This window comes from Mastigoproctus giganteus, chromosome 6 (genome assembly GCF_048544385.1).
Source record: "Mastigoproctus giganteus isolate SK-2022 chromosome 6, ASM4854438v1, whole genome shotgun sequence".
Taxonomy (NCBI): domain Eukaryota; kingdom Metazoa; phylum Arthropoda; class Arachnida; order Uropygi; family Thelyphonidae; genus Mastigoproctus; species Mastigoproctus giganteus.
The window spans coordinates 4,608,076-4,623,002 of record NC_143580.1 but is presented as its reverse complement, the minus strand read 5'-3'; the positions used below and the strand labels follow the sequence as shown (position 1 = coordinate 4,623,002).

General features: G+C 41.4%; 1 protein-coding gene across 4 annotated transcripts in view; it reads right to left on the bottom strand.

The window, feature by feature from the left end:
- Positions 1 to 656: 656 nt before the first annotated feature.
- The window catches only part of LOC150083830 (uncharacterized), a 46,034-nt gene continuing 31,763 nt past the window's right edge, over positions 657 to 14,927 (bottom strand). For all 4 annotated transcript variants that reach the window (XM_090375802.1, XM_090375803.1, XM_090375804.1 and 1 more), the window contains exon 3: positions 657 to 927. In XM_090375802.1, coding sequence (XP_090231928.1) covers positions 731 to 927 — 197 coding nt within the window. In that variant the 3' untranslated portion in view covers positions 657 to 730. The remainder of the gene's footprint in view (positions 928 to 14,927) is intronic.

Sequence of the window (14,927 nt, the reverse complement as noted above, 5' to 3'; positions counted from 1 at the left end):
CATTGTAAGGGTCTGGTACCACTAAATTGAGCAACCATATATCCAGAAGTTGAATAACTCTATGTCACATCATTGCAAGGTTGTAATTGCAGCTCGAGGAACAACAACAAAATATTGAGGACTTATTTTGCTGATTTACAGTGAATAATACTATTATGTTAACTTGTCATTTCAGTTTGTACATGTAAAGGCAATAATGTATGTTTGGTTGTCATGATTGCCATTTGCATAATTTCTTATTTCCATTAATTACACATTGGGTATAATTAATGGAAATATAAGAAATTATGCACCATTAATTACACATATCTTCCCCTTTGGGAAGATATTTATAGCAATTAGGTATATCAGGTGAAGTCTTTTTATTGAGTTTTATTCACAGAGATATATATATCCCATCGAACAAATGCATTTCGAACATTTCTGCAACCCACAATGCAGTGTAAAACATTATTTGGAAAAATAATAAACCAGTTACTTTACTATCAACCCTATTATATGATAAAAAACAGGTTTTACAAAAGGGAGAAAAAGGCAGGGCTTTCTTACAAGGTAAAGCATACAAAAATAATATGATTAATGCCATTTAAAATATGAAATAAGTTTCAATTTGTGTGGTCAGTTTGAAAAGTAACATTTGTCACAGTCTATTTGAAAAAGTAAAACAAACTTTATTTGTTTTCCTAAAATGGTATATTAAAAAATAAACCATGCTTAAATATGTCTTGTTTCATAAGCCTGCATTTGGCGGAGCAGGTGTCTTTTTGTCTGTTGTCTTCCAAATACCTCTACAATCTTTAAACTTGTATGCTGTTACAGGATAACCAACTATAACACTAAAAAGTGAAGGCAAAATAAGGAAATATTTTTTTCCGTATGGCAAGCGATGTTCAAGCATCAGTTGGCACATGTAGGTGGCAGAGAATGCTGAAAATAAATAAAAAAATTAGAATCATCATTAAAAATTTTGGTGATCAAATAAACAGTAAGATTACTTAGCAACAGTGCTGTTTCTATTTTTGCTTTTCACTGCACAATAAGTTATAGTGCAATGAATTTTTACAACAATGTGATTGAGTGGTAAAAAAAATCATATCCCCTCAATGTTGCAATTTTGACACCGAATTATCTTTATAATGTAGCTTTATTATAATGTTTTATTTTGGCCACAAGCCCTTATAGGCAAGTTATTATCTCTGGAATGGACTGCCAAGTTAGTTGCTTTCCATTCTTTGCTGAGTTAATGATGGAGGGGTTTTTGGGGTTTTTAACATTTTCTGCTTAGTACCCAGCTGATCACACAGTTGCCTAATTATTATTCCTAATTTTAGCTTTTATCATTACTTTTCCATTCTTTACTAACACTGCTTCAATTTTTCAAGATATATCTGAACATGCTTTTTCCTTCAAACAAGTGCAGATTTTACTTATCTTTCATTTAATTATTTTAATCAAATTACCTTCTTTACGCTACTATTTGTCCCTTCTCAATGGGGAGCAGAGTTTCCAATAATGGGCAGCTCGATGAAGTCAGTTTCTTTATGGAATTTTGAAGTTTTGTAAAGGTGAAAAAACTTAATGTATAAATGCCTTAAAGCAGTGTTTCCCAAACTGGGGTCTGTGAAATGGTGGTCGACCATATATATATATATGGTCAACCACCATTTATATATATAGATTATATAGAAGTTTAAAGTCGACCATATATATATATGGTCAAATCATATCCCCTCAATGTTGCAATTTTGACACCGAATTATCTTTATAATGTAGCTTTATTTTAATGTTTTATTTTGGCCACAAGCCCTTATAGGCAAGTTATTATCTCTGGAATGGACTGCCAAGTTAGTTGCTTTCCATTCTTTGCTGACTTAATGATGGAGGGGTTTTTGGGGTTTTTAACATTTTCTGCTTAGTACCCAGCTGATCACACAGTTGCCTAATTATTATTCCTAATTTTAGCTTTTATCATTACTTTTCCATTCTTTACTAACACTGCTTCAATTTTTCAAGATATATCTTCTCTTAGTTATATCTTAGCTATATCTTCTCTTAAACTTCTCTTAGTTCAAGCACCATATGTACTTTTCATTTCTATTTTCAAAGACACTTTATTTATTCTACAAACACTGGTGTTCAAAGAAAGTGCATCACCACCTAAAATTGTAATTGTCGTCCAAATAACGTAAGTATATGGCAACATTTCTTACACTCTGCATCAGATAAGATTGACACGCGTAGGTGATGATGTAATATTGCATCAGCTGTTACTTTCAGCTATATAAGCACACTCTGCAAGAGTTGCAGTCATTCCTTGCTTGTGTCAGGATGGCGAGTTACGTGCAGTTGATGTCACAAAGAGAGAGTGCTATTTCCCGTCATATTAGCATTAGTAGAGGCATATGATGCAAGAAAGCAAGCTTATGCAGCATAGCATCAGCCAAAAAAAAAAAAAAAAAAAAAACCCTTCCACTTCACCCCTCCGTTCTTTCGAAATACCTGTCCAGCTGAGCCTTAAATTTATTTAGGCTATCAACTTCCACAACAAGGGATGGAACTCTGTTCCACCAACCACCTACCCGCTGGCTAAAGGCAAATTTCCGCACATCGATGCTACATCTGTCTTTCCTCAATTTGAATTTATGCCCTCTCAGGTGATTATTCTGAGCAAGAGGCAGTATCCCATCAGCATTGAGCATGCTCAAACCATTCAAGGCTTTGTACACCTCTATCAGATCACCTCGCCAGTGCCTAGCCTCCAGACACTATAATTTGCAAAACTTAAGCCTTTCTTCGTAAGAGCAACCCTTCGTTTCATTCACTAATCTTGTTATCTTTCTCTGTACTCGTTAAAAAACTCTACATCCTTCTTGAAATGAGGCCTCCAGACCTATATACAGTACTCAAGGTGCGGCCTGACCATTGCCTTATACAAGGGAATAATCGCCTCCCTATCCCTGCTAGAAAAATTCCTGTATATCATTGACAAGACACCATGAGCTACTCTTGCAGCCCGTCCGCACTGGTCAGAGAACTTCATATCTGCTTGCACAATTACCCCCAGGTCCTTTTCATTCTCTACCACTGTCAGTGTAGTACCACAGAGTTGATATGTTGCTGTGGGGTTATTGTTTCCCATATGTAGTACTTTACATTTGTCAATGTTAAACTTCATTTGCCACCTCTCAGCCCATTTGCTCAACTTTTCCAGATCCTGTTGCAGCAGCATCCTTAACAACCCTGCCAACCTCTGTATCGTCTGCAAACTTGGACATTAAGCTTGATATACCATCATCAATATTATTTATAAATACAGAAAACAACAATGGACCCAACACCGAACCCTGAGGGACTCCACTAATAACATTAGTCCACGTTGAGCAGTATCCATTAATTACCACTCTCTGTCTTCTACCGCTCAACCATCCCTTTATCAAAAGCAACAATTTGCCACCAATGCCACACTGCTCCAATTTGTGCAGCAGTCTTCCATCTGCAACAGTATCAAAAGCCTTTCTAAGATCCAAATATATAATATCAAAGTTATTCCCTGCATCCAATTCTTTTGTGACTACATCATAATATCCAATCAAATTGGTCAGGCTAGGCCTTCCCTTAGCAAAATCATGCTGTGTCTGAGCTATAACTGAATTCTTGTCAAGATGATCCTGCAGTGCTTCTTTAACCAGTGCCTCCATTAATTTTCCTGGAACAGAAGTTAAACTCACAGGTCTATAATTACTTGTGTTAGCCTTTGATCCTCCTTTGTGAATTGGGGTTACATTTGTACATCTCCAGTCTGTGGGTACCTCCCCTGAGTCCAAGGAAGCTCTCATAATTATGGCTAACGGATTGTTTACTTCCTTTGCTGCCTCCTTTAATATAACTGGATAGATCCCATCCACCCCAGGTACCTTTCTTGTATTTATCTTCAACAATTTGTCCTCCACTTTACTCTCAATTACTACAAGGTCATCTAGCTCACTGCCAGTGTTTACTTCATCTATGGCATTCCCCTTCCTGAATAACTCCTCGTGTGTGAATGTAGATGCAAAATATTGATTTAGTTTGTTAGCTATATGAGCAGGATCATCAGCAGTTGAACCATCGATATCAAGTGGACCAATCTGATTCATCCCCTTCCTTCTAGAGTTTACATAAGTAAAGAACTCCTTGCTGTTTTTCTTTGCATCCCTTGCCAAAGATTTCTCGTAATCTGCCTTCGCCTGCCTAACCTCCTTTGTAACTTGGTTACAGATCAACTTATATCTATCATAGGCTTCTGTGTCACATGTTAATTCATATGTATCTCATGCATTTTTCTTCTCTGCCGTAAGTCTCATTAGTTCATCTGACATCCATTTAGGCCTGAACCTTGAACAATATTTCTTAGTTGGTATGTAAATCCTAGTAGCTTCCAAGATAAGTTCTTTGAACGCTTCCCATTTTGAGTTTGCTGTTGGTAACATCATCAGTTGGTCCCACTGTATAGAATTTAAATACCGTCTTAGACCATCGTAGTTGCCTTTACGAAGGCAATAACCCTTCCCTTTACCTCTGATGGTAGTTACCTCCTTGAGTAAATCCCACTTCAGCACACTGTGATCACTGCCACCTAGTGGTTCCTGTATCTGCAGATTCTTAATGCATGAAGAATCACTACTGATAATCAAATCAAGAGTATTGCTCCCTCTAGTTGCCTGCTGAACATGCTGATTTAGAAAACAGTCATCTAATAAATCCACAAAAGCCTTGCTAGTGTGTTTGGTTTGGTTTGGTTTGGTTTTTTATGGCGCATTGGCAGCTAAGGCCATAATGCGCCAAGTCAAATTTTAAAACGCTACTAAACATTTTGGTAGCCAAAGCTACCACGTCAAGTAATAAATCATTGTCAAAAGATGTATAGTAAAAGTATAAAAAGTGTAAACCTTAGATTCTTTTATAAAAATTAATAGACTGTAAAAAGTTAAAAACGTCAGACATATTGTCTCTGTCACCTATAATGTGACTGAGTGTAAATGGCTCAGTCACATTAGTAAAAACGGTAAAATACAAACGTCGCGCTTCTATAAAATCAGGACATTCTATTAAAATATGACTAACGGTTAAAATAACATTACATATCTCGCACATAGGTGGGTCATCCGCCCTCAGCAAGTAGGAATGGGTTAGATGACTATGACCTATGCGGAGCCGAGCAAGAACAACTTCCTCTCTTCGGACCCTGCGTAGACTGGACTGCCATTGCGCAATTACAGGCTTAATGCGATGTAATTTATTTGTGGCCTGTCCGTGCCAAGAATCTTGCCATTGGGAGAGTAATTTAGAACGTATTATTTGCCTGTAGTCTGTATAGGGGACTGACAGGCAATGATTATCCAGGGAAATGGCTGATTTAGCAGCGGCATCAGCCGATTCATTTCCCCGGATCCCAATGTGGCTTGGGATCCAGCAAAAGCGAATATCATATTCCAATTCTATGAGAGAAAAAAGAATCTGCCGGATCCTGGACAGGATCGGATGAGGATTAAAACTCACCGATACCAGAGCCTGTAACGCGCTTGATGAATCGCAATAAATCATATACCTCTGGTAGTCGCAATTTTTAATGTGATCTAGGGCTGTTTGTATTGCATGCAACTCTGCAGTATAAATGCTAGTTTCTTGTGGGATCTTATAGGATATTGTTTTGTGAGGGAACACAACAGCAGATCCCACATGACATTCTAACTTTGAGCCATCTGTATAGATTGGCAGAAAGTCAGAATACTGCTGTCGATGTACTGCAAAGAGTTGCTGGTAGACAGATGGCGGTGTAGTAGCCTTCTCCCATATCTTAAGGGAGAAGTCGCAAGTTGGAAAATGAGCATGCCAGGGTGGAAAGAATTGCCTTGGTGACTGGGCAACATTGTCTACCGTCAAGTTCAGCTCATTCAGCAGCCCTTGAATGCGAATACCAAAAGGTTTGTTGGCAGTCCGACGGGTGTTGTAGAGATTTTCCCAACGCGGCTCAAAAACGGATGGCCACGTGGGATGATCGGGCAGGGATTTTAATTTGAATGCATACTGTAAGGACAACTGCTTACGTCGAAGAGACAGAGATGGTTCATTTGCTTCGACGTAAAGGCTTTGGACAGGAGATGTGCGAAATGCTCCAGTGGCTGTCCGGATGGCTTGATGGTGGATTGGATCTAACCACCGAAGTGCACTATCTCTAGCAGAACCATAAACCTGAGACCCATAGTCGAGTTTGGAACGGACAAGTGCTCGGTAAAGGCAAAGAAGGGTAGAACGATCTGCGCCCCATGAAGTTGATGAAAGGGCACGAAGGATGTTAAGCCCTTTGACACATCTTGTCCTCAGCTGACGAATGTGTTGTAAAAATGTCAGCTTTTTGTCGAAAATAAGTCCAAGGAATTTGAATTCTGCTACAACTGGGATGTTATTTTGCCCAAGCCTTAATTCTGGGTCAGGATGAAGGTTACGTTTGCGACAGTAGTGTACACAAACGGTCTTCTGTGATGAAAATCTGAACCCATTAGCCAAAGACCAAGCTGTGAGACGATCAATGGTTTTCTGCAGTTGCCTTTCAATGACCCTCATATTGCATGAATTGCAAAATATGGCAAAGTCGTCTACATAGAGGGCATTGTTTACAGTGGGTGGAAGTTGTTCTGTGATAGAGTTTATTTTGTTGCGAAAAGCGTGACACTTAGAACGGATCCTTGTGGGACTCCCTCTTCCTGAGAGAAAACTCGAGAGAGGGTGGATCCTAAATGGACTTGAAATTGGCGATTCGAAAGAAAGTTTTTAATGAAAAGAGGAAGGTTACCTCTAAGACCAAAGTTATAAAGGTCTTTCAAAATCCCAAATCGCCAGGCTGTGTCGTACGCTTTTTCAATATCAAAGAAAACTGCTACCAAATGCTCGGATTTAATAAAAGCATCACGAATGGACGTTTCCAATCGGATTAAATGATCCAGAGTGGATCTATTTCTTCGGAAGCCGCACTGTGTCCTGGAAAGCAGACCGTTTGTTTCTAAATACCATACCAGTCGTGCATTAACCATTCTTTCCAGGACTTTGCACAAACAGCTTGTCAGAGCAATAGGCCGATAGTTACTTGGATTGCTAGGATCTTTTCCTGGTTTTGGGAAAGGAAGGACGATAGCCCTTTGCCAGGAATCCGGAAATTGTTTGTAAATAAAAATTCTGTTAAACAGAATTAAAAGGTGATCCTTAGATTGTGGTGAGAGGTGTTTTAGCATTTCATAGTGGATGTCATCGGGCCCTACAGCACTTGCGTGTGTGAGAAAGAGTGCAGCATTTAATTCCTCCCGTGAAAAGGGCTTGTTATATGATTCAAGCCCTTTTGAATAGAAGTTCAGGGGGTTTTTCTCATTTTTCTCTTTCAGGGCCAAAAACTCTGCGGGAAAAGATGTTATTGCAGATATTTTTGCAAATGTTTCCCCTAGAGTATTTGCTACTGCAGTTCGATCTGCAATTGGACATCCGTTATGCTCGAGGATCACAGAAGGGCATGGTGGATATTTTCCCTTCATTTTCCGGATCTTATCCCAGACTACTTTTGAGCTAGCAGCCTGAGTTATGGAAGATGTAAAACAAATCTAAGATTTCCTTTGGCTCTGACGTCGTACATAACGCGCTTTCGCACGTGCACGTTTGAATGATATTAAATTTTCAGTGGTGGGATATCAGCGGAATATCCCCCACGCTTTGTTTTGTGCTTTTTTTGCTGCTGTGCATTCGGAATTCCACCAAGGTTTGGGAAATAGTGGGAACCGGCTGGATGATTTTGGGATTGCAATTGCAGCTGCTTGGACAATTCTTTCTGTGACGTACATGACTGCATCATTGATTGGCTCCTGACTGACTGTAGTGATGTCAAAGTTTGCCAGATATTGAAAGGCATTCCAGTCAGCCTGATCGATCTTCCACCGCGGTAAACTAATTGGCAGACAGGGTCTACCATTAGTTAGGGTTGTTATCACGGGGAAGTGATCGCTTCCATATGGATTTTCTTCTACCTCCCAAGTAAGTGAAGGAAGGAGAGAAGGGGAGCAGATAGAAAGATCAATGGCAGAGAATGTACGGGTAGGCATGTGGAAGAAGGTGTTTGTTCCCACATTTAGGAGGGAGAGATCATTGTCAGTGAGCATATGCTCTATGACTCGTCCCCTTCCATTGATGTCAGCACTACCCCACAGAGTGTTATGTCCATTGAAATCCCCAAGAATTAAACAAGGGGAAGGCAACTGCATGATAAGATCATCAAGGTCTTTCTGGGGGATGTCAATCCCAGGTGGCAAATAAACAGAGCAGACAGTTAATAAGAACCCCACTGTAAGGGGAATTGCTACAGCTTCAATGCTAGTTGTAAGCTGCAAAGCCTGAAATGGGATCTGGTTGCCGACGAGGATTGCGACTCCTCCGTGGGCAGAACCATCCACAATTCTATCCTTACGAATGATGGTAATGTTATGCATGGTGGGGTCATCATTTGCCTTTAAATAAGTCTCCTGTATGCAAAAGCAAACTGGTTTGTGCTTTTGCAGGAGTGCCTTGATGTCGTCAGTATTTTGCCGGAATCCACGACAATTCCACTGTAGGAATTTACCCATTATTTGGGCTTGGTGGGTCCGTCAGGCGGCTTCCGAGGTGCTGAGGGCTTAATTTTGTCAGTCTTGGATTTATCTTTCCTGGGGAAGTATGGACGCTGTCCTGTGTCCATTTCTTCCTCAGCAAAGAGTTCCAAAACTGACTCATCATGTACCTCCTTCTGCTCGACATCCATGTTTTCCTGGGTACTAGGTGTTACTTCCCCTTTCTTATTCTTTTCTTTTGCTTCTTGTGGAGCATTAGGAGGTATCGATATAGGAGTGGCAGCTGATTGGTCCTTTTGTGCAGGTTTTTGGGAGCTTAAAAGATAACGTGCAATGGGAGTAAATGATTCTTTTGGGGGGACGGACATGTCCGTCTGAGTCCCAATCGAACATTTCCCTGCTACCTTCTGGGCGTAGGTAGGTTTTTTGATGTTAAGAGGTTTCACTGCTTTTCTTGCCTCCTGGTACGATATGTTTAGCTCTGCCTTCAGCCGTTGGATTTCTTTTTCTTCTTTCCACCTCTGGCATGCCCTTGAATAGGCCGGATGTTCTCCCTCACAGTTAATGCAGGTGGGTTTGGTGGCTGAACATGCTGTTGTTTCGTGGTCCTTTGCACCGCACCGGGCGCATGCAAGGACTCCACGGCAGGCCATTTGAGAATGTCCATACTTCTGACATTTAAAACACCGTAGAGGGTTCGGAATGTATGGACGTACTGGACAGTTGATGTATCCAGCTTTGATCTCATCAGGAGGTTTGGGAGAGTTAAAAGTCAGGATAACACTCCTGGTTTTAACAATTTTCCCATCCCTTCGCGCAGTGATTCTCTTGACGGCAGTAACTCCCTGTGGTTTTAGTTCGGAGCAGATTTCCTCCTCGGTGACGTCGAGAAGGTCCCACTCCGAAATGACACCTCTCGATGAATTTAGTGTTCTGTGTGGTGTCACTGTTACGGGTATACCTCCGATTGATGTTACTCGGAGTAGATGTTCAGACTGCCCGTCATTTTTTGTTTCAATCAAGAGGTCGCCAGAACGGAGCCTCTTAACTGACTTGGGTGTACCTGCTAACCCATCCAACCCTTTTTGTATAAAAAAGGGCGACATTTTACCAATCGGTGTTTCATTGGTGGAATGCATTATTAAGAACCTTGGGACAGGCCCTGATGGTAGTTCGGTTCTCTGCCTCTTTGTAGCAATAATGCTATCTGCCTCTCCGTCATTATTTTCAGATAGGGACCGGGTTGGGGCCCCTGAAGGAATACGTTTATCAGGATTCATGAAGATTTTTAAATTGTTCAGTGCCCGGGCTCCCCACCCACCACGGAGCCCAAAGGGACGCCCACTACCCGGCATGCAATAAATGCGCTCGGGAGTGGGACGCCAGGGCTACCCAGACACTATACCCGCACCGCCGCCAGCCTGAATCCTGTCCCTCGGACCATGAGGGTAGGGGCGTGGCATTGACACGGTTGACCCTCTCAGGCGAGCCTACTAGCCGATTGATCCTAGCCGGGCCTTCCAGGACCACCCGTCTTGTCGAAGCAGGGGCCAAAGTGGTGTATTGAAGCTGGGCCCCTCAACCACCAGGATCCCCCTTTCCGAATTTCCACGGGTCGCAGCGCACGGCAAACACGCCGGATTCCATTGATGTAAGCCTGGAACCTGGGCTGTGGGCGTTGGATCCCAGTGATGCTAGTCTGGAAGTCCAGCAGCGTCACTGGGAGGTCCCCTCACCACGTACAGGTGCCCACGTCGAGGGGTTGCTAGTGTGTGAGTGACCAACTCACAAATTCCAGTGAATATCTGGGAAATTAAAATCCCCCATTATAAGACACTCTGATTTACTGGCCCACTCTATTTCCCTGTACAGTTTCTTATTATACTCATCAGAGTCATTAGGCCTATAGCACACCCCTACTCTCAATTTTGATCTCCCAATGCTTATGTCACACCAAACTGCTTATAGAGTGTCTTGTAATCAGTCGGCAGTGAGTAGATTTCTTTCCAAACTCAAGAATATGTGTTCTGCTGATAGGAAAAAAGGAACCAGATGCAAACGAGCCTCTGTGCCAAAACAGAACCGCGTTTTGAAGCACTTATGCCTTAAAAATCGTAAAGCTTCTTCATCTGAGGTGGAAAGAGAATGGAAAGAACATACAGGTAGCAAGTGCAGTAACAGTTAGAAGACGCCTCTTCAAAAATGGACTTGTAGCGCTTTGTCCTAAGAAGAAGCCCCTCCTTACACAAAAAATGAAAAAGACCTGATTAATTTGGTGTAAGGAGCATGTAAAATGGACTCCCGAGCAGTGGAAGTCAGTTATTTTCTTGGATGAGAAGATATTCAAAATACATGGCTCTGATGGGAGACAAATGATTCACCATAGATGTGGTGAATACCATCCAGACTTTTTTTTTTATGAAAACCCCAAACACAAGAGGTATTAGAACCTGTAGTACTTAGTACCATTCTTGGGTTGGAGGCTGAGAAGGTTTGTTTGGTTTGTTTTTAATGGCACATTGGCAACTGTGGCCATAATGCGCCAAATCAAAAATAAAACTAATACAAAAATATTGGTCAGCCTTAGAACAGGCTACCATGTCAAAAAGGTAAAAATGATACTATGGTTAAAGGTTACATAAAAGGTATAAAATATAAACTTAAATCTTTGTGTATAAATTGATCGAGTGTAAAAAATTAAAAACGTCAGACATGTTGTCTCTAAAATCTGACTGAGTGTAAATGGTTCAGCCAGATTATTAAAAGCTCTAGAAAAAGATTGTCTAAAGACAGGACATTCAATAAAAAACGTGAGAAACAGTTAAAATAACGCTACACGTCTCACACATAGGTGGGCCATCCGCCCTCAGCAAAAAGGAGTGTGTTAGATGGCTATGACTTATGCGGAGCCGAGCAAGAACAACTTCCTCTTTTCGGACCCTGCATAGACTGGACTGCCATTGCATGATTACAGGCTTAATATGGTGTGGTTTATTCGCGGTCTGTCCGTGCCAAGAGTCTTGCCATTGGGAATATAATTTAGCATTAGCATTAGCAGAGGCATTTGATGCAAGAAAGCAAGCTTATGCAGCATCAGCCAAAAAAAAAAAAAAAGAGAAAGAAAAAAAAACCACTCCCACTTCACCCCTCTGTTCGTTCAAAATACCTGTCCAGCTGAGCCTTAAACTTATTTAGGCTATCAACTTCCACGACAAGGGATGGAAGTCTGTTCCACCAACCAACCACTCGCTGGCTAAAGGCAAATTTCCGCACGTCTATCCTACATCTGTCTTTCCTCAATTTGAATTTATGCCCTCTCAGGTGATTATTCTGAGCGAGAGGAAGAATCCCATCAGCATTGAGCATGCTCAAACCATTCAATGCTTTATACACCTCTATCAGATCACCTCGCTGGTGCCTAGTCTCCAGACACTGTAATTTGCAAATCTTAAGCCTTTCTTCGTAAGAGCACCCCTTTGTTCCATTCACTAATCTTGTTGCCCTTCTCTGTACTCGTTCCAGCAGCTCTACATCCTTCTTGAAATGAGGCCTCCAGGCCTGTATACAGTACTCTAGGTGTGGCCTGACCATTGCCTTATACAAGGGAATAATCACCTCCTTATCCCTGCTAGAAAAATTCCTATATATCATTGACAATACACCATGAGCTACTCTTGCAGCCCGTCTGCACTGCTCAGAGAACTTCATATCTGCCTGCACAACCACCCCCAGCTCCCTTTCATTCTCTACCACTGTCAGTGTAATACCACAGAGTTGATACGTTGCTCTGGGGTTGCTGTTTCCCATGTGTAGTACTTTACATTTGTCAATGTTAAACTTCATTTGCCACCTCTCAGCCCATCTGCTCAACCTTTCCAGATCCTGTTGCAGCAGCATAGTGTCAGTAGTGTCCTTGACAACCCTGCCTACCTTTGTATCGTCTGCAAACTTCAACATTAAGCTTGATATACCATCATCAATATCATTTATGAATACAGAAAACAATAATGGACCCAACACTGAGCCCTGAGGGACTCCACTAATAACATTAGTCCACGACGAGCAGTGTCCATTGATTACCACTCTCTGTCTTCTCCCCCTCAGCCACCCCTTTACCCACAGCAGCAATTTGCCTCCAATGTTACACTGCTCCAATTTGTGCAGCAGTCTTCCATGTGCAACAGTATCAAACGCCTTTCTAAGATCCAAGTATATAATATCAAAGTTATTCCCTGCATCCAGTTCCTTTGTGACTGCATCATAGTATCCAATCAAATTGGTCAGGCAAGACTTCCCCTTAACAAAACCATGCTGTGTCTGAGCTATAACTGAAGTCTTGTCTAAATGATCCTGCAGTGCTTCTTTAACTAGTGCCTCCATTAATTTTCCTGGAACAGAAGTTAAACTCACAGGTCTATAATTGCTTGTGTCAGCTTTTGATCCTCCTTTGTGAATTGGGGTCACATTTGCACATCTCCAGTCTATGGGTACCTCCCCTGAGTCCAAGGAAGCTCTCATAATTATGGCTAAGGGTTTGCTTACTTCCTTTGCTGCCTCCTTTAATATAACTGGATAGATCCCATCCACCCCAGGTGCCTTTCTTGTGTTTATCTTCAACAATTTCTCCTCCACTTTACTCTCAGTTATTACAAGATTCTCTAGCTTACTGCTAGAGTTGAATACACCTCTGGCATTCCCCTCGCTAAATAACTCCTCATGTGTGAATGTCGATGCAAAATATTAATTTAGTTTGTTAGCTACCTGAGCAGGATCATCAACCGTTGACCCATCGATATCAAGTGGACCAATCTGATTCATCCCCTTCCTTCTAGAGTTTACATAAGTAAAGAACTCTTTGCTGTTTTTCTTTGCATCCCTTGCCAAAGATTTCTCGTAATCTGCCTTCGCCTGCCTAACCTCCTTTGTAACTTGGTTACAGATCAACTTGTATCTATCATAGGCTTCTGTGTCATGTGTTAATTTGTATGTATCCCATGCATGTTTCTTCTCTGCCATATGCCTCATCAGTTCATCTGACGTCCATTTAGGCCTAAACCTTGAACAATATTTCTTAGTTGGTATGTAAAGTCTAGTAGCTTCCAAGATAAGTTCTTTGAATGCTTCCCATTTTGCATTTACTGTTGGTAACATCATCAGTTGGTCCCACTGTATAGAACTTAAATACTGTCTCAGTCCATCGTAGTCGCCTTTACGAAAGCAATAACCCTTCCCTTTACCCCTAATGGTAGTTACCTCTTTGAGTAAATCCCACTTCAGCACACTGTGATCACTGTCACCTAGTGTCACCTAGTGGTTCATTTATCTGCAGATTCTTAATGCATGAAGAATCACTGCTGATAATCAAATCAAGAGTATTCCTCCCTCTAGTTGCCTCCCGAACATGCTGATGTAGAAAACAATCATCCAATAAATCCACAAAAGCCTTGCTAGTGTGTGAGTGACCAGCCCACAAATTCCAGTCAATATCTGGGAAATTAAAATCTCCCATTATAAGACTCTCTGATTTACTGGCCCACTCTATTTCCCTGTACAGTTTCTTATTATACTCATCAGAGTCATTAGGAATATAGCACACTCCTACTCTCAATTTTGATCTCCCAATGCTTATGTCACACCAAACTGACTCGACACTGCACTGTCCAGCGATGTCCACTGGCTTCACTTCCTTGGATTTTGTGTATTTCTTAACTAATAGCATAACCCCTCCTCCCTTCCTATCCAGTCTATCTTTTCTGTAGACGTTGTACTCCCCAAATTCCAGTTCTGCATTCCTTATATCTGTGTGACACCAAGTCTCTGATATCCCAACAATATCTGCCTTTGATGTTTTGAGCAATACCTCAAATTCATCAAATTTATTTACTAAACTCCTAGCATTGGTGTACAAGCAAGTATACATGCACCTATTTCTATTCTTAGCTACCCTAACACAACCCATGTGTTTACTTGTATCGCAATGACTCCCAGCAGTCTCTGAAATATCCTGAATCTTGTTTTTCAGGCTTCTGCTCATTCCAATAGAAGCAGTGCAAGAATCTCTTTCACCTCTGCCAGTGGCTACTGTTAATCTATTTGTCTTTGTATCCCCCCAAGCTAGCAGTTTTCCGACCCACCTAACACTGCCTCGATAGCATCAGCAAATATTTTTGCACCCTTTCTATTTAAGTGTATCCCATCCCTGTAGAAGCAATCCCTCCTGTTAACAAGTACAGTCCAGGCTGAAAAAAATTCTACCCCTTGAGCCTTGCACAATCTTTCCAGGGCCGAATTGATCGACAAGGC